General features: G+C 37.0%; 1 protein-coding gene across 1 annotated transcript in view; it reads right to left on the bottom strand.

Moving 5' to 3' along the window:
• The window catches only part of TANGO6 (transport and golgi organization 6 homolog), a gene marked incomplete at its 5' end in the record, with an annotated part of 127,728 nt that overhangs the window by 106,341 nt on the left and 947 nt on the right, over positions 1-20,440 (bottom strand). Inside the window, 6 exons of the mRNA XM_081118739.1 lie at positions 3,101-3,183; positions 4,931-5,093; positions 7,112-7,248; positions 10,914-11,055; positions 12,935-13,051; positions 15,500-16,140. Coding sequence (XP_080974865.1) covers positions 3,101-3,183; positions 4,931-5,093; positions 7,112-7,248; positions 10,914-11,055; positions 12,935-13,051; positions 15,500-16,140 — 1,283 coding nt within the window. The remainder of the gene's footprint in view (positions 1-3,100; positions 3,184-4,930; positions 5,094-7,111; positions 7,249-10,913; positions 11,056-12,934; positions 13,052-15,499; positions 16,141-20,440) is intronic.

Below are 20,440 nucleotides of genomic sequence, written 5' to 3'. Positions count from 1 at the left end.
TGCCGTTGAACAGTACTGTATAATTTAGTATTAGCAGAAAGTTAATAAAGACAACACATCCTTTGTAGCTAAATTTTACACAGTGTTTACCATTTCGCTCCAGCATACACATTTCCTTTGTTTTCCCACTGCAGCTGAGCCGCCAAAACCTTGTAGAGAGCATAATTATCCTTTTGCATCCCTTGTGCTTTCAGGGTAGTACCAATCCTTGTGCATAATCAAGTGTCTACGGCAAACTGTTTTACTTGCCTCTCCAGGAGGTTTTAAATTCACCAACCTAGAAGTGGATATCCCCCCCCTTTTTGGGGCAATAGTAGGAGGAATGACAGGATTCACTATTTCTGGATCTCTCTGTTTCTAGAGGCTAATTCACTTGCCAGAAAGAAGCTGTTTTGCTTTCTTTTCCCTCTAAAAGCAATGTATTGACTTCCAAGGAATACTATGAGGGGTTTGTACAAAAGTTTAGTCGCAACAAGTCCTACCCTTACCAGCACTTTCAAGTCTTTCTGACATTCCACACCCAACCATTTAACAGTTTTTCATCATGATATTCCTTAAATGGGAAGAATCTAAAGATAATCTTTTTGAAAATTAGTTGGGCCTTGTTTTCTAATTCAGATCATTTTCTTTCTAGACTGCTCTACATAATTTCTTATCTTTCTATAACCTGAAAATCCTTGACTACCAATATGCAGAACATGATATAAGAACTTTCTTTTCATAAGTCTCGAAAGGAGGAATTTAAAAAAAATAAAAACAGCACTATATTCACAAAATCTCCATGTCCTGTTTTATCTATGGGCAATTTAATTCTATATCTATATGCGAGGTCAACCCTGTCAGTGGTATACTCTTTGTTTTTTAACAGCAGAATTAAATAAAAGGGTAGAAAACATCTCACTTTAGTAAAAAGTGTCATGGAGAATGAGTTTTGAATTTTTAATCATGCATTTTATACCTACAAATTTATTAGTATCATACATAAAGCTTAAGACAAAACAAAAGAAAAGCATCTGCCTTCTTATCTAAAAGAACCTGACTTAAGATTGATTATATGTCCTCTTACACTGCTGGTAGGGGAAAATGGTGCAGTTACTTTGGAAAATATATTATATGACTCCATTTATATGCAATGTCCAGAACAGGAAAATCTATAGTGACAGAAGTAGTTAGTTAATGGCTGCCTAGGGCTTCGGGGAATAGTGGTGAAGGGGTTTGGGAGTGGTGTGGGGTTTTTCTTTTTAGGCAATGAAATGTCCTAAAATAGATTGTGATGATACTGCACAAATCTGTGAATATACTAAAAAGCCATTGATTTGCACACTTTAAATGAGTGAACTATACAATATGTGAATTATATCTTATAAAGCTGTTTTAAAATAGATTTACTCTACATCCAAATGTCCATCACTTAATGAAAAGATAAACAAAATGCGGTATAGTCATACAATAGAATACTACTTAGCAAAAAACGAGACAAAATGTTGATATATGCAATGTATGAAACTCAGAAACATTATGCTCAAAGAGAGAAGCCAGCCACAAAAGAGCACATACTGCATGATTCCCTCATACAAAATATCCACAAAAGGCACATCCAGAAAGGTAGAGAGCAGATTAGTGGTTGCCTGGGGCTGAGAGTGGGAACAGGGAGTCATTGTAAATAGGCACAAGGTGTCTTTTGGGGGTGATGGAAATGTTCTAAACTGTATTGTGATGGTTTCACAATTCTGTAAATTTACTAGTAATCATTGAAGTATACAATTAAAATATTATTTTATGGTCTGTAAAGAATAAAGCTGTTTTACAAAAAAATTTGCCAATAACCATTTTTTAAATGGGCAAAATATATTAACAATTTACAGAAGTGAAAATATGAATTAACTAAAAACACAAAAAGATGCTTAACCTCACTAGTAATAAGAGAACTAACTGCCAATTAAAACTACAATGTACCCAACAAATTGCAAAAACTCCATGGAAACAACTCAAATGTCTACCAATAGAAAGATTAGTCATATAATGGAATAACATCTAGTAGTGAAAATGAATGAATTAAAGTGACATACATTATGATGTCACTTAAATAAATTTAAAATCACACACAACAATACTACAAATAGCTTAAGGAATAATAAATACACATTCTGGATAGTGACTCCTTTCAGATAGAAAGCAAAAAAAGTGAGATCAGGGATGGGAAGGTAGAGAATTTCAGCTGAGTGATGGACGCATGTGTGTTTTACTCTTCATATTTTTTGTATGTTTGAACTATGTCATAATAAACTAAAATTAAAAAATTTACTCTAAAATGTTTAATTTACTTCCATAGAATAGAAATGACAAATGTGGAATATAAATTTTTAAATTATTGAGATATAATTCACATGCCACAAAATTCACTCTCTTAAAATGTACAATCCACTGGCTTTTAATATATTCACAAGGTTGTATAACCATCACCACTACCTAATTCAAGAACATTTTCCTTACCTCAAAAAGAAACCCCACACCCATTAGCAGTACTCCCAATTCTCCATCCACAACCACTAGCAACCACTAACTTACTTTCTGTCTCTATGAATTTACTTAGTCTGAACATTTCGTATAAATGGAATCATACAATGTGTGGTCTTTTGTGTCTGGCTTCTTTTTCAATTATAATTTTTAAATGTTCATCTAATCCATGTTCCATTCCTTTTTTTTTCAAGATTTTTTAAAATTGATTTTTAAAGAGAGAAAGGGAGAGGGAGAGAGAGAAAACTTCCATGTGAGAGTGGAACATCGATCGGCTGCCTCCTGCACACCCCCTACTGGGGATCAAGCCCACAACCTGGGCATGTGCCCTGACTGGGAATCAAACTGGTAACCTCTCGGTGTATGGGTCAATGCTCAACCACTGAGCCATACCAGCCAGGCTGTATCAGTTTTTTTTTTTTACTAATAGCTTATAGTTTCCAGTTTCAAAAAGTGAAAAGATTTTGATGATTTGGAATTTAAGATTAATCATTCTAATTCTTAAAGTACCAATTAAAAATGTAAAATTATAAAGACTAAGTAAAAATATTAGCTAAAAACATTAGTGACTCAAATTACCTACCTTAAATACATCCTCTATACATCTACTAAGTTCTTCTTCTGTCACCAAAATGGTCCCTGGCACCATGTTACTCTCTGGAATCTCTAGAAACAAAAAACAAAATTACCCATACTCAAGCCAATAGAGATAGTATTTCTTTTTTTTAGCCATTTTTTGAAGAATATACTGATTCTAGGCTAGATACTTATTAAATATATAAAGGAGTTTTAAGTATTTACTCAAATATCATATTTGTCGTGTCTGAATAACTTTCACTTTACCAAGGCTCAATCTGGTAAAGTTTTACTATGCAAAAGAATTAGACTTTCTCCATCTCTCCCCACCTATCACCACACACACCCATAAAAATTCATATTACAAAATGATTTCTATATAAAGCCTATACAGACCTAAATTTGGCTTAACCATAATATCAAACTTTTTTTTTCATTTTTAACCTTAGGAACTACTATTTAGAAATATATTTCTTTTTAATCACCAAGAGTGCTATAATGATACTCAATAGGCCAGCATTAAACTAAATAAAGCATAAAAACATACTAAGGGAAGTGGTGAAAATGTCAGTCTTTTAAGACATTAAAACAGAACTAAACCCATTGGCCAAATATGGGAAAATATGAGCATCAAAATGAATGACAGGAATGTTTGGTAACCAATTAAATAAAAAAGAATCTATAAATCTATATTGATACTTAAATAATTATTTTTTAAAACGAGGGTGAGGCAGGGAGAAAGAAAAGCTTTTCTTTACAGAAGAATACTAACAAAATAGAAATAAGAAAAGGAATAGTCGCCTCGCTGGTGTGGCTCAGCAGTTGAGCACTGACCTATGATCCAGGAGATAGTGGTTCGATTCCCAGTCAGGGCACATGCCCAGGTTGCGGGCTCGATCCCCAGTAGGGGGCATGCAGGAGGCAGCCGATCAATGACTATCAACATTGATGTCTCTCTCTCTCTCTCCCTCTCCCTTCCTCTCTCTGAAATCAATAAAAACATTTTTTTAAAAAAGGAATAGCCACCATTTTACTGGCAAGACTAATCAATGGATTCTAAACCATAGTATGAAACACTAATGGGAAATAGTTTTCACACAGACTATCACACAGTCTCAGACTATCATTCCATAGCTTACTTAGTAATTACATAGGGAGGAAGATATTTTACAATGGAGAAATCTGCGTGCTACCACCTTAACCAAATGATCAAATATAACATTGCTAATAATGGGATATAGCGATAACATATGTCCCTTAATCTGTTGGAGACTAAGAAAAAGCCATCATCTTATGTAGTATTCCTGCCAAAATGTTTAACCTGGATCGAATTACGAGTAAACAATTAGACAAATACAAATTAAGAAACATTCTATAACCTAGGCTCCATAAAAATGTTGTGGTAAAAGACAAACAAAAAACTGGGAAACTATTCTATATTAAAGGAAACTAAAAAGACGTAAGTGAATGAAATGCACGATTCTTGACTGAATTCTAAATTTTTAAAAAACAGATATAAAGGAAATTCCTGAGACAGAGAAATATGAATAAAGTCTGTATATCAGATGTCTACAACTAACTCTCAATTGTTTCAGAAAAAAATATACACATATAGAAAGAGAAAGAGATAGGAAATGTGGCCAAAAAATAACAGTTGGTCGAGCTAGGTGAAGTATAGAGTGGTTCTCTGTACCCTTCTTGGAACTTTGTGAAGTGGATTTTTCAAAATAAAAAGTTGGTGGAAAGAGGTAAAAACTAAAGACACTGAAATACCACCAACTAAACATTGAAAAAGATCCTTTAGAGGGACACCCAACCACCAGACTTCCTCCTTTACCTGCTGTATTTAAACATCGATGAAGAGGCGCTAACATTGGCTGAAGCAAATACTTTGCTGCCAACTGTGGGCATTCTCTTGACATAGTTATAAAGGTAGTGGTGGCAACTCTCTGAAATTGTCGCGCTGTCAATTTATCTTGAAAGTGAAATAAATCCAAGATCTAAAAGAAAAAGTACATGAAGTAAATACCAGACTCTTCACAAGGCGCACTGTATTAACTAAGAAGAGAAAGCACTAATTTCTTTAAGCCAAAAAATAAACTCACTGCAATAACACTGATTCAACAAAATCATGTGTTTTTTTTTTATTTAACAACCCAGTATCAAAGACTGTGAGAATTGAAGAGACTATGTTTTTATTAAATAATTTTATCAAATTTATGAAATAATGCTCAGTGTAGAAAATCTGGAAAATAAAGTTTTGAGAATAAAATTAAATCTTCCAAAATCACTATAATCATTTTTGGCATATTTCTTCCAATGTATTTCTGTATAATTATTTTTTATTTTTTATTGAAGCAACACTTAATATTCAGTTTTGTGTATTACTGAAATCTATATTATAAATTCCTCAAAATACTACGTAGCAACATAATATATATTTTCAAACTGCACATAAGAATTTATTAAATTGTTTCTTGATATTCAGACATTCTGTTTCTCCCCAAATTTTGCTATTATAAATAGCACCACCAAATGAAATTACTGGATCAAGGCATATAAATATATTTAGAGTCTGAAGATCGCCTATTGTGTTTGAACTATCCCAGACAACAGTCTATTTTATTCTCAAAGACAAACTTGGGTCTCCAGTGCTTGAGTGGGTTTACCCCAGTCTATAAGCAACTGATAGAAAAGTGCATTTCTGTTTCTGGCTTAAAAGTGACTCTTGCACTTTACAGGCAGGAGAATCTCTGTCCAAAAACTGTATGTGACCTGCCAGAAAGAGTCTCAGCAAGCTTGAAACCTATGATTTGATATTATCATTTTGTCAAGTACCAAAACTATAGCTACTAGTTTCAGAAAATATTTACTCATCATTGCAAACACTAATTTTGTCCTGTAAGATGACTTATATTTAGTATATTTCAATAGCAGATCTTTGCATTGTGATATTTTGTTCTCATGCATGCCTACCCATGAAAACTCTCAAGATCAGTGTAACAAAGAACGACTTTCTTTGGATTGTACTTCAAAAACCATGTCTTATATCTAAATGCACGGGGTGTACTGATTAAGAAAACTCCTTCCACATTTTTTACTTATCAGATTAGCAAAGGTAAAAAATTTTTTGTAGCATGTTGTACAGGCAAAAGTGAAGGAAGACAGATACATAAATAATATGAGTTAAAAATTTAAATGTACATACCCTTTGAACTGGTCATTTCAATTCTAGGAATTTTTCTTATGGTAGCATTTGCGCATGTACAGGATTTATAAATATTAACTGTAGCATGGCTTGTAATAGCAAAATTATGAAAAGAGCTCGAAAAGCTATTAGAAGACTGGTTAAATAAATTATGGTACATTCATGTAATGAAATACTATGCACCCACGAACAAGAATGAGGTAGCTCTATGTGAAATGTCTATATGAAATGATCTCCAAGGCACATTGTTAAGTTGAAAAAGCAGAATGAAAAACAGCGTATGTAGCATGTTACCATTTGGACAAAAGTTAGACTACATATGCACATACATACACATATAATTATATATACATAATACACAGAATATCTCTGGAAAATAAGCAAGAAGTTGGTAACTGCTACTTCTGAGGGACTAGGGGACAGAGGTGAGAGGGAAATTTACTTTTCTGTTTACTCCTATGTGCTTTTTAAATTATGTACCATGTTAATCTACCTTGTTTATTTAATACCTACTTTTAACTAATTAAAAACACACAGAAAAGATAAGAAACAAGATGAAACTTTAGTTTCATAGTCCAGCTCTGAGAGCAGGCTGGGCTACTCATCCAATAGTCATGAGGCATCCTTAAACCTAACAATTAGGTCAGTGCCTTCCACAGGTTTTTATTCACTTATCAAGAAGGCTGCTCACTGAACAATAAACTTAAATATTATATTGCTTTTCCCTCAATTTTAGAAGAACAGTACAAATCATTTTTCTGTAAATAAGCAGATAATCCTCAAACGTTCAAAAGAAACAAAATTACTTACCTGAGGGCAGATATCCCTATAGTAATCCTCTGGTGAAAGAGACTGCTGGGGACAAGAGGCCAAAATCTTTGCAATCAAATCGCACTTCTTCCAGTCAGCAGCCGATGCCTCAGCATCACTCCCACCAGCCACCCCAGCTGTCAGCAACGGAAAGAGACGTCAAAAACTCACGGCAGTTTCCCATATAAGGTCCTTAAAATTTATGGTACAAAGTGTTTTTCCTCTACTGAAATTTTCTCCTATAAGATAACCTACTCCCCTGAACTTTTTTTTTGATGTTGGCTTTTGAGAAGTTCAGAGAGAAAAATAGAGCTTAATCACTGAAATGATATTATTCCTATTACTTGAATACAGTAAGTCCTCACTTAATGTCATCAATAGGTTCTGTGATTTTAAGTGAAATGATGTGTAGTGAAACCAATTTTACTATAGGCTAATTGATATCAACAGGAGTTAGGTTCCCGAGGCATCTCATCAACATTATAATGAAACAACATTCAATGAACCAACATTATTCACAGAATTGCTGTACTAGCTTCTTCTCAGGGTTTATTACTATTAATATTATTATTTCTCTTTAATCATGCAATCATGTGTGTGAGAAAAAAAACAAAGGCTGGGCAAGAACTATCAGAATGGAATAGGGGGAACAACCCACAGGGTTCACACAGGGCTGTGAGCATGAGAAGGCCTCCTAACACACAGAGCATCCAGTGAAACCTCAGAAGGCTATTGCCTTAGTAGTGGGGCCAAATTACCTTAGAGTTAAGGCTGCTCTAGACCCACAGTACTAAGGCCTAAAAGCCAGGATCAAGGGGATCAAACTGATTCCAAGAAAATTAATTGCATCCCAGAACAAAGCCTAACAAAGGAAAACAACAAAATCTAGCACCCAACAATGTAAAATAAAAATAATCAGTATCCGTTCAAAAATTACCAGGCATATACATACAATTCAGTCATTAAAAGAAATAAAGGGCTGATTCCATGGATAAACCTCAAAAACATGACGCTAAGTGAAAGAAGCCAAACACAAAGACCACAAATGGTATCATTCCATTTGGATGAAATATCCAGAACAGCAAATTCACTGAGACAGAAAGTAGATTAGTGATTAAAAGGGATTAGAGGCGGGGATAATGGGAGTAATAGCTAATGGGTGTGAGGGTTTTTGAGGGGGGTAATGATAAAAATGTTTGGAATTAGATACTGGTGATGGTTGTACAACTTTGTGAATATACTAAAAACCATTAAACCATATATTTTATTATTTATTATTTTTTTAACTATTTTTAATGTATTTTATTTATTGCTTGATTTTTTAGAGAGAGCGAGAGAGAGAGCGAGAGAAAAACATTGATTTATTGTTCCACATATTTATGCATTCCTTGGTTGATTCTTATATGTGCCCTGATTGGTGCTCAAACCCACAACCTTGGCGTTTCAGGACGCTGCTCTAACCAACTGAGCTACCTGGCTGGGGCTGTACTCTTTAAAAGGAGTGAATTTTATGGTATGTGAAGAACACTTCAATTTTTAAAATTCACCAGACATGCAAAGACCCATAATCAGGAGGAAAAATCAATAGAAAACAGCCCCATAAAAACAGTGATGACAAGATTAGGAAACAAAGACATTAAAACAGCTATTATAAACTTATTCCCTATTTTCAAAAGGTAAAGAAAAGAATGATCATATGAGGAAAGAAATGATATAAAAAAAGACCCAAATCGAACTGCTACTAATGAAAAAGAAAACATCTGCAACCAAAAATACACTGAATGGCAGAAGAAAAGATCAGTGCACTTTAATACATAGCAATAGAAATTATGTAAAATGAAACAGAGAGAGGAAAAAAAGACTGAAAAAAAATAAACAGGGCATCAGTAACTTGTAGGACAACATTAAGCATCATATTAGGGTATAATTCAAACTCCAGAAAGAGAGAAGAGAGGACAGAAAAAAATATTTGAAGATGATGTCTGAGAAATTTTCAAATATTGTGAAAACTATAAACCCTCAGCTCAAAGCCCAAGAAACATTAAGTAAAAGAAATATGAAGAAAATCACTTACACCATGATGTGACCCCAACCCTCCACCCCTATGTCATACCACTCTCTGCCCTCACTGAAATTTCCTCAGAAACACTGTGCTCTTTCCTGCCTCAGTTCCTACCTACATGCTATCCTCTCTGCCTGTAATAGTCTCCCTCACTCTTCATCTGGTAAATCCCAACTCAACCTTCAGGGCTCAGTTTAAATATCTTTTCCATCAAAAAGCTACTAAGTTTGTGATAATTGGTTAGAATATGCAGGGGATAGAGGAGATAAGGGGATGAACACAAAAAAAAGGCAAAGGGATCACCAGGATAAAGGTGAGGCAAGATCCTAGGATGAGAGCTATGTAAAAGGTAACTAATGCAGATTAAAGACGACCCAGAGAGAGACGCCTCCAAGAAGATGAAACTGAGAGACTATCTGGTGTATCTGGATGTATTAAAAGGAGACTTAACGGGGGAAAGTTTGAAAATAGATTAGTGAGAAGCATATAAAAAATTAAACAGACTAACAAAAAAGATAGCTATGAACTCCAGGAAGTTCAAAAGTTGCATCCAAAAAAAAAAGTAGTCACAATACACTACATAGCTAAGCTGTAAAAAATAATTACATAGTTAGAAGAATACAAACACTGAATATTGATCTAACCAAAACAAAGAAATGACTAATAAGGAGACGGAAAGAATGCTTGAGGGGGTGACGGTAGGGTTGTGAAAGAAGACAAATCCTTTTCCACACATGGTGAGAAGTTAACAGATGATGCCCACCCGGCCAGCATGGCTCAGCGGCTGAGCATCGACCTAGGATCCAGGAGATCACGGTTCGATTCCGGGTCAGGCACATGCCTGGGGTTGCAGGCTTGATCCCCAGCAGAGGGCGTGCAGGAGACAGCCGATCCATGACTCTCTCATCATTGATGTTTCTATCTCTCTCTCCCTCTTCCTTCCTCTCTCTGAAATCAATAAAGATATATTTAAAAAAAAAAAGATGATATCTAAGATTGAAAAATTAAGAAGGTGCTGTGTATGCGTTACAGTTAAAAGTATAAAGGTAAATACCAGAAGAAACCCACTGAAAGAGTTCAAAGTGGTTGCTTCTGGGGATGGGAAACAGTAGAATGGTGAAAGGACTGCCATTTTTCTCTACAGGCCTTGTCAACCTATGAAACTCTTTACTATGTGCATGTACAATTTTGTTTAAAAAAATAAAACATAAAACATAAATGAAAAACTACTACCATGCTTAGCATAATTAACTTTTTTCTATTAACGAGGACTTAGAGAGTATAACTGTGGAAATGAATCTAAAACTTCATCCCAAAGTGTGCATCTCTAAGGTATGTGCAGCTTCAAGATAACTATTTTGCGTTTTAAGTCCTGAGGTGAAATCCTCCTAGCACCCTGCTACAAAGCCCTTATCCCACTGAGAATTTCACATTTTCTTTGGGTTTTACTTAAACTTTCTATGTGATGTTTTCCTCTGATACTATAAATCATTTGATACAGCTGACAATATCATTAGACAATGTGGGCAGTGTATCATGACTGTTTTAGAAAAATGGCAAGAAAATGTTTCTTTGGAAAAGAAATTCATGAAGGTTTAACTTCCAAGTCTAACCTCCTTAATCTCCGCAAAAACACAGTGTAGTCTCAATCAGGTTTAAAGGAGACTGTTAAAGACCAGTAATTCACTCTGACCCAAAGGAAAATGGACAGCAAAGTAACAGAAACATTTTCTTTCTTACCACCCGCTCCTTCCAAAATGCCACGAACCACTGCCTGAACACCACTGGGTCTCATCAGCCTTTCAGAGAGCAGCTGCCCACACAGACGCCGAAGCCACGCTGGCGCCCGACACCTGACTTGTGTCTTCACATCTGTGCAGGACTGAGAAAGGAAGGGAAGGGTATGAATTGAATGTCAGTGAAATAGGATGTGAGGAAATTATTAAAACATATATACTGAGACAGACTGACAATGAACAGTATGCCTTACAGACTTCAAAAAACCGTTTTTTGCCCAGCCGGGTGTGGCTCGGCGTTTAAGCGTCGATCTAGGATCCAAGCAATCAGGGTTCGATTCCCGGTCAGGGCACATGTCTGGGTTGCAGGCTTGATCCCTAGTCAGGGGCGTGCAGGAGGCAGCCGATCAATGACTCTCTCATCACTGATGTTTCTATCTCTCTCTCTCCCTCTCCTTTCCTCTCTCTGAAATCAATAAAGATATATATTTTTTTAAAAACACCATTTTCCCCCTAAAACAAAACAAGGACTCGGCTTTACAAAACCTTCTTAGCATCACTTTTAAGAAAGTAAAAATACAGTGAAACTTCAAGTGAAATAGCAAGTGAAGTTTCAAACCCAGAAATGGATAAACACATCAGTGAATAAAATACATATTTGGGGAACACAAAGTTAATGTGACCAATCTCTGAATGCAGTCCTTCCTGTTAAATCTAGCTTCCAAAGAAGATTCCTATGAACCCTACTCACCACCAGGACAGTTCACAACAGTGAGCGGGCAGGCACTCTGGTCCTTGCTTCCATGGTCTTACCTACTGTGATTCCTTGTGACACAGGAATTTCAAGCAAGAGATGAATTTCTTCAAGGGCTCCTTTTTGAGAGCTCTGTGGAGCCACCATGAACAAACAGATTTGGTGCTCCTTGTTTTGAGCAAAAATGTTAACCATTTTGTTGTCAATCACTGCACTTAAGAATGTGAGCCCAAAAATTAGTGAAAAAACATTTAATCCTAACTAACCTGTCCTCTCTCTTTTATTTAAGGAGTGTTGATTACCATTTATTGAGAGGGTTACGATACGACAGGCACTGTGCTAAGAATCTCCCACATAATCTCAAAAGGGACTTATAAAGAAGGCACTGCTATCATCCCCATTTTATGGGTACGGAAACTGAGGGATGGAAAGGTTTACTAATTCATACAACTGCACACTGGGGTTGAATCCCAGTATGCCTAACTCCAGAGTCTCTGCTTTTTACCATGTTATCATTATAATGCATTTGTTTTAACCTGGCAAACTGTGGACTCATTCAGAGAAGCAGGGTGTGAGGCCGGAGGAACCCAATGGAGGCTGGAGGTGGGCTATAGTAATGCTCTAGGGATGAGATGAAAATAACTTCAACTGGGAGATATCTTCATTGCCAGCTTTAGGGGGTCCTTGTTTCCTACCTACAGCCAATTCCTTTAGTCGCTCATGTTTTACTCACCTAGATTCATAACTAAAATTTAGGTCCTAAAAGCAAATAGATAATTCCCATCTACATCCTCAAATTCAGTCATTTCAGATAAATCATTATTTTTAAGGAAAAAAAAGAAACTATCTTATGCCTAGTAGAATATACACTATTGTGTTTTTCAAAGGAGCTAAAAACAGTACCAATAATAGCTCTAATTTTAATTTGACTTCAAATACTCCAAAGAATAAGATGTTCAAGTATTTTTGCCAAAAGACTGTATCGTCAAACAGCCAATTTTAGTTTAAAAGTATCTAGTTTCAAAATGAATACAATATACTTTAAATAAAAGTATTTTTGAGAACAGTGTCCATCATTCCATTAAAAGAAAAATCCTTTTAAGTTATCCTAAGGATTAGTGAAATTTAGCTTTCCAAATACCATTTAATGATCTGAAGTGAAATAAGACTGAACTCAACTATCGAATTTCCCAGGAGAAGACTCATTCCCCGAAGACCGAACATTATCATTAATGATTTACCCATAGGAGTCCCTGGGCCTGAACACCTACCTGGGGGGGTCCTCCCTGGAGGATAAGTAATTCTCGAACTGCTAATGGTTGGTACACTTGATCCAAGATGTCTCTCAAGGCCTCCCTAGATAGGGCTCTTTCCTCTTCTGTTAACACCTAAAAGAAACATGTACTTGGCTTTAGCGGAATACGAACCAGGCAGGCAACAGAAGGTAATGTTTTACAATACTGTACATCGACACTTGTGAGGGGAGATGGAAGAAAGTTTCTTGATTTCCTTCCACCTGAAGGAGCTATACTACTGAAACACCCCTGGCCCTCTCTCCATCCCCTCACTCACCTCTGGGCAGGAGATCTTATTGACTCACCTTAGTGGTGAGTCTGGAATAAACTTACTTCTTGGCTAGTTTTGCCATGCACAGCTCAGCTCGTTCCTCCTCTAACTCTTCAGAGCGAGTACACATTCTGTTCTGCTCTTCCTTGCTGTAGGTTTTACAGAGGCATATCCCCTGCCATGGGGCAGAGGCGCTGCAGTTTCCCAGCCCTCCTTAAACCGAGGGAGTATTAAGTTTGTCTAAATTCTGGAACTCACTGTTGGGAAGCCCACTGGTCTCCATCTAGAAGCAATATCCTTCAACTCTGAATTTATGAGTGCTAGATGTGTTTTGTTTATTTGTTTGTGTTTTATCCTCACCTGAGGATACGTTGATTGATTTTAGAGAGAGGGCAAGGAAGAGAGGGAGGGGGAGAAAGATAGACTGATCGGTTGCCTCTCAAATATGCCCTGACCAGGGATCAAACCCACAACCTGGGTAAGTTTCCTGACCAAGAATTGAACGCACAACCTTTTGGTGTATGGGATGATACTCCAACAGAGCCACCCTGCCAGGGTTAGAGGTGACAATTTGACTTTTCATCTCTCTTGTCCTGTTAAATGTCATTTAATTCATTCAGAACCTGGGTAGCAAAGAGGGGTGCTATTTATTGGGCTCCCTTGGGCCGCAACAGTACTGTCCCCCTTTGGTAACTTAGTCAAACAGTCAGGGTGCTGCCCATTACCATTTAGCCAACTGAGGTACCTTAGAGCAGCAGTTTAGGGCAGTTGCTTAGGGCATCAGCTATAGCTGGGACTTGTCCAGCTTCATGATGACACCCATCATGTTTCCCCTTCTGTCAACTTCTCCCACCTTCCTACTTGGCAATTTCTGTGTGTTTCCCTTTCTTTTCTCTATCCTATCTGAGATCCCTGAGGAATTGCTTAGCCCCAGTAATAGTAATAAAACCTGTCAATCATATGGCCCTATCTCAGGGAAGTGCAGGCAGCTGGCACTGATAGAATTGTCAAGACTCATACCCTGTCGTAAAGAGCATAGTGCTCTGCTCCACAGAACAAAGGCACTGGGGGAGCTCATAAATTCCTGTCACTGCTTGAACGATGGTGGCTTTCAGGTAAGTGTTTGTGAGCACAGGCAGGTGAGAGAATAGAAAAGGGAACAAACAGCCATGGCTGGTGGCTCAGTTGGTTGGAGTGTCGTCCTGTACACCAAAAGGTTGCGGGTTCAATCCCCGGTGGGGGCGCATACGGGAGGCAACTGATCCACGTTTCTCTCACACTGCTATTTCTCTCTCTCTCTCTCCCTTCCTTTCTCTAAAAATCAATGAACATACCCTCAGGTGAGGATTTTAAAAAAAGGGAACAAACAAACAAAAAAACAAGTTGGAAGGTGACATAGAAAGGTAACAGAGAAATGAGGTGGAAGAGTGTTATGAGATCTGGCTGCAGTGGCTAAGGAATTGCCCTGCCTATGAGCTGTACTGACCCTCGCTACATTTATATAGCAACAGCTTCTTCTGGCCAGGTTCTTATGCTGATGCTAGTGGTCCATTCGTGGGGCGCAGGGGTTCCTGCAATGTTATACTTGTGAGTCTTGTCTCCTCAATTAATGTGGGAGCTGTTTGAGAAAAGGACCATGTCTTAGGCTTCTGTAACTTCCACAGCACCTTTATAGTCCAGATACTCAAATCCTTACTGAGTGCCAGCAAAACACAGGTATATACCCCTAACACCTAATAATAACAACCAACATTGACTGAATTATGCAGTGTACCACGTGCTTTTACCTATTTTATCTCATTTAATCCTCCCAAGAACTTAATGAAGGAGGTATGAATAGTTTAATTCTAATATTAGTAGTAATTACTTTTTGATGAGCACTACTGGGGATTGGGCTAGGTACTTCACACACATTAACCTTAATCTTCCAAGGCAGATGTTATTATACAATTTTATAAAAAAGGAAACAGAGGCTTAAAGAAATAGCCTGCGATAGCTGTTCCATAAAATGACAAGAAGGGACAGGTGAAGTGGACTCTCCCGGTGTGCAAAGGACTAGCACCTAATAAATGAAAGGTTCAACCCTCTAAAAAGATTCATTTATCTACTGGGTATGCTTTGACATTCAATAGGAATTCTAGATCTTTCTATTGGTCCATCTCCAAAGAACTAAGAGTTATCTTTATAAAAGCCACACACAAATATATACACATATTCATGCAGACTAACACAGACATACCCACAGTCTCTCTCTCTCAACATATATTTACCTCTTCCTCAGGTTTTAGTGGTTTTCTGTTGGTTGGGCAGAATCCCAGTTGGCATAGACCTGCTGCAATATCCCCAAAATGGCGACAGAAAATCAAGCTCCCCAGTGATGCATGCTGAGCAACATTTAGGAGGACCCTGCAGCTGGTATACAGTCTCCGGGTTGCATCGGGGGCAGCACTGAGACACACCACGTCTTGAATAACAGCCCCAAACTCAGTCCTGTATCTCAAAGGGACTCCAACACCAGGCATGAGATAGGGGCAGACACCCAAGGTGACTACAAACTGTAAAGCTGACTGGACAGTCTTCTGCTGTGAGATACTAAGTGTATCTGGGCTCAGGGCAGGAGCAGCTTCTGGAGTCCGTGGGTTGGGTTTCCCTGGACTGAAATCAGCTGCAAGGTGGATCATGGTTTCCTTCAAGCACAAGAGCAACAGTAAGGTCTGAGAGGTAAAACTCCAGGTGACATCCACAGAGTTTTGCGGCCACTCTGCCTTATTAGCAATTTCATCCCTCAGGAGTTTCAATTTCTTCCAGTGAGGATCCTTCAGAAATGTGTCCTCCAAAGCAGAGAGATTAGATTTTAAAGTAGCCAACAAGACATCATGTTTTGTGATCTGTAGTGAACTTGAGCCTGATCCTTAAAGGGAAAAAAAAAAGATAACATACGTGAAAAATGAATTGCACTTCCCTCTGTGGGAATGCCTTGCCCACTCCAGTTCATCCTCTGAGGCCTGGCTCAGATACCTTTCCCTCTGGGAAGCCTCCCCTAATTGTGCCACCCCAGCCTAGGAGAAGTCAAGACCACATCTCCTCCCTTCCCAAAGCACTTCAGATGTCGGTTAGAACAGTGTCCCTAACACTTTATACTTCATCTAGTTTGTATCTATTTCGTTTGTGTTCTGAAGGCAGAGGCCATGTCTTAGTCATCTAACTGGGCTTAAATTGTAGCTAGAACAGAAACTTAGAAAGCTGAACATTTACCACCAAAGATCCATTCAGTCTAGCTATTCTAGGCGCAGTCCTTAAATTATATTGAATATTAATGAATGACATGTTCATTCAATATATTCTAAAGTGAACAAAGAGTATAAAACACTGTATGAGCAAAAGATGTTTATAGAAAAAATGCAAATGACTTTTAAACATGAAAATATTACCAACTTTGCTCCTAAAAGAAAGGTAAATTAAAACAATACTAAAATAGCACTTCCCATCTACCAGCTGGCTATAATCCAAGTTTTACAATACCTTATGTGGCAAGGTTTGGGCAAAACACACACTATCATACAATGCTGGCAGGAACTAAAAGGTACCTCCTTATGGAGAGAAATTTGGCATTACATAGGCATTTAATCTTTGGCCTAGCAATTCTACTTTAGGGATCTATTCTATAGATACATAGGCAAAAATGACATATACACAAGTTATTCATTGTAGTGCTTCCTATATTAACAAAAGACTTGAAACAACCCAGATGACCTTTAAAAAAAAACTAATTGAATAAGCAATGGTATGTCCACATAATAGATTACTTGTAAAAGAGAAAGAGGAAGATTTCAGTGTACCACTGTGTAGTGATCAATAAGACATTAAAATTTAAAAGTAAAGTGCAGAAGAATGTATATAGTATGTTACTTTTTATGTAAAAATCGAAGGAAACATGAGGTATATTATTTGCTTTTCTTTTCAAAAACAAGCAGTGGAAAACACTGAGAAAGGGATTTTCCTTTTTTGCTTAATTATATTTAAAAATATTTTACAGTGAATATTTGTTTCTGTACTAAAAAGTTATTTTAAGGTTATAAAACAGTAGGCTTGCTGCCACTAACCATTAAGATCACTAAACAACCTCTAAGTGACTTCTTGTGACTTAATAAGATCTTTGAACCCAAACACGGGACACAAAGAGTGATTTAAAACAAAAGCTGTTTACCAAAAGCCCCTTAATAAAGTAGTCTTTTCTGCCCTCTACTGGTGATAAAAATAAAATCTACTTGAAAATAAAGGCATTCCCTCAAAGCAGTTCTCAAAGTGTACTGTACAGAGACTCAGGTTTCAAGGGGGTTTCCCAAGATTTTCTCAGGGAGTCTGCAAGGTCAAAACTATTTTCATATTAATAATAAGAAATTATTTGCCTTTTATGCTCTCATTCTCTCATGAGTGTACCAAGTATGCAAAGGTTATTGAGTTCAGATTTGGGTATTGCAACTAACCTTTAAGAAATTACCTCTTGTTTCTAGTACAGTATAAAAGAATATGCAAATGCTTTAAAAAAAAAAAGCCCTGGCCTGTGTAGCTCAGTTGGTTGACATCATCCCTTGCACCAAAAGGCTGCTGGTTCAATTCTGGGTCAGGGCACATGCCTGGGTTGCAGGCTCGATCCCAGGTAGGGAGTGTGCAGGAGGCAGCCTATCAGTGCTCCACTCTCACATGAATGTTTCTCTTTCTCTCTCCCTCTCCCTAAAAAATTGATAAAAAATGGTTTTTTAAATAAATAGAAGAATATACACAATTACCTGAAAAGGTGATTGAAATTTCCTCCATTTTCCAACTACATATATATATATATATATATGAGTCTAGATTTTCTTCATCTATTTTAATCAGAACAACCTACCATGACAGACTGAATGGAGAAGCAAATATAAAAATCCAGCTGTCTTCTAATAAGCCAAACCTTAAGGATATTTGCAAAAATGTAAAACAATGCCATTCTTCCCGGTAAGTTATTTTATTTTGCAAAATATAATTTTCATTAGAAATGTCACTGCGTTAACATGTAATGGGTTTATTGTTATTTTTATTTATTTTTTAATTAATGTTATTTTTAAACAAATGTAAAAGGTTTCTCTTACGGTCGTAATTTCTAATATAGTAAATATAGATATGGATAGCCCACAGAAATCTCTTTTAAGTCCTCAGCAATTTTTAAGTGTAAGAGCGCTGAAACCAAAAAGTTTGAGATCTGTTGCCTTAAAACAACGTTCTCCAATTTTCAGTCACATAGCACTTCCACAATTTTTGCCATTTATCTGAGTACCAGCTCTATTGTAATTTGCTTTATTTAATTATTTCTTCAAGTTAAATCATTTTTTAAAACTTAAATTAGTAACAGCTAATACATTTTCTAAGTGCTTTATTTATTTAACTCAATCCTCACAAGAACTCTGTGAGGTAAGGACTATAATTACTTATTAATCATTATTATTTCCAGGGCATATTCAACTTGTGCAATCTGGCTCCAAAGCCGAATTATTGATCACTACACTACACTATACATCCTCAAAATAGTTCTACTACACACCACCTAGGACCATCCCTATCACACTTCTGGAAATGTGGGCCTCATGAACAGCATTATCTATTCTTTCCAATCACCAATTTAAGTGTCTATGCTTTGTGACATTTAAAAGCAGACTTCAAGATTTGTGTGGTACTTTTTATTAAGTTCAAAGTGCAAACACAATGTGGCATGCAAGAATAAGTGTGATACAGCTTCATTATTTACAAATTACTGGAATTTTCAGCACCTTCTCCCCCAGTGAATCTATATTTAGTATGAAAAGGGTTTTTTTCCAAAGCTATTGCTGAGATGGCCCCTGTTTTTAGCAAGCAAAACACTAAAATTGACAAGCCCCCTCTCAAATTTTGCTTACACAGTTCCTAAAAATGGAGTTGGAGATATTCTTACTTGTCCCATGATTGAGAATAGATATGGAAGGCAGGGCAAGAGAAATGTTTAATGCAGCACAACTTTTGGTGGCTCAAAAGTGAAAGACTGTTGGTATCTTCCTGTCTCTGTAATTTCCACCTAGACTCAATTCTTCCTCCTGTAGCCTTCCATAGCCTCACCCCTGGAGAATTCCCCTAACCAACTGCTATCTGTACCATCCATTCACCACTAGTGTTATCCTGCCATGTTGAATATCTTTTGGTTTATATGTATGGTACCATCTCCCCAAACAGACAAGATGCTCGAGAGCAAAAGTTGTTACACACTTCTGTATCTCCAAAAGCACTAAGGATAGAATACTATATACAGTTAACTCTCAGTAAGTACTGCCTCAAAGGTAGTCAATTTACAGATCAAAAAAAGTTTATCTGGGGGATGTAATTTTAACCAATACTTTCATCCTGTCTCAACACCTTCTGTCCATCAGGGACATCTGAATACTCATAATAGCACAGGTATTTTTTAATTCCCTCAGCAGCTGATATGATCAAAGAAAACAGCAGGCAGATTCATATATAATAGACTATATGTGCAAAATAATATCATTTAAGCATACTAAAATAAATTATTCTTTTTCAAATAGGAATGCTTGGATTCTCATAAGTTCAATGAGTTCATGGGTGTAATTCCACCACATACTATTTGAGATTTAGAGGTCTTCTATAAATGAAGTACATGTGCTTTGTGATAGATGATTACTTCCAGATTTTTTTTTTGGCTTACTTAACCTTGTTCTCAGTTATATTTGAGATAGTTGCAGTTGCTAGACAAGTGACCCCTCGATTAGCAAGTTAAAAGTCTATTTTGCAGTTTAATTCTTCATTGGGGCATAGTATAGTTATCACACTACAGTGGAAGCCTCCTGAATTCAAATCCCAGGTTTGCCACTCACTAGACAGACACTGAGCGATTTCTAATGCGCCTAAGCCTTGGTTCCAACCCCTGTAAAACGGAATTCAAGTAATACCTCGCTCAAGCGATTGCTGTGAGAATTAAACGATATAGAGGTAAACAGCACAGTATAGGGATTGATACTTCTTAGGCACTCAATTACTATTATTAATAACTTCTTCTCACTTCCCTCAGGTATGGTATAAAGTCTGTGGGGGTCTCCGCAGTGTGGGCGGGGGTGGGTGGGGGTCGTAGGGATCTCAGAATGGGAGACTTGGAACGTCACCTCACGACGTTCCACGTACCTTACCTC

This window comes from Miniopterus schreibersii (genome assembly GCF_964146895.1).
Source record: "Miniopterus schreibersii genome assembly, chromosome: 18".
Taxonomy (NCBI): Eukaryota; Metazoa; Chordata; class Mammalia; order Chiroptera; family Miniopteridae; genus Miniopterus; species Miniopterus schreibersii.
Note: the sequence above shows the minus strand (reverse complement) of the source record. Positions and strands in the feature narration are given on the sequence as shown.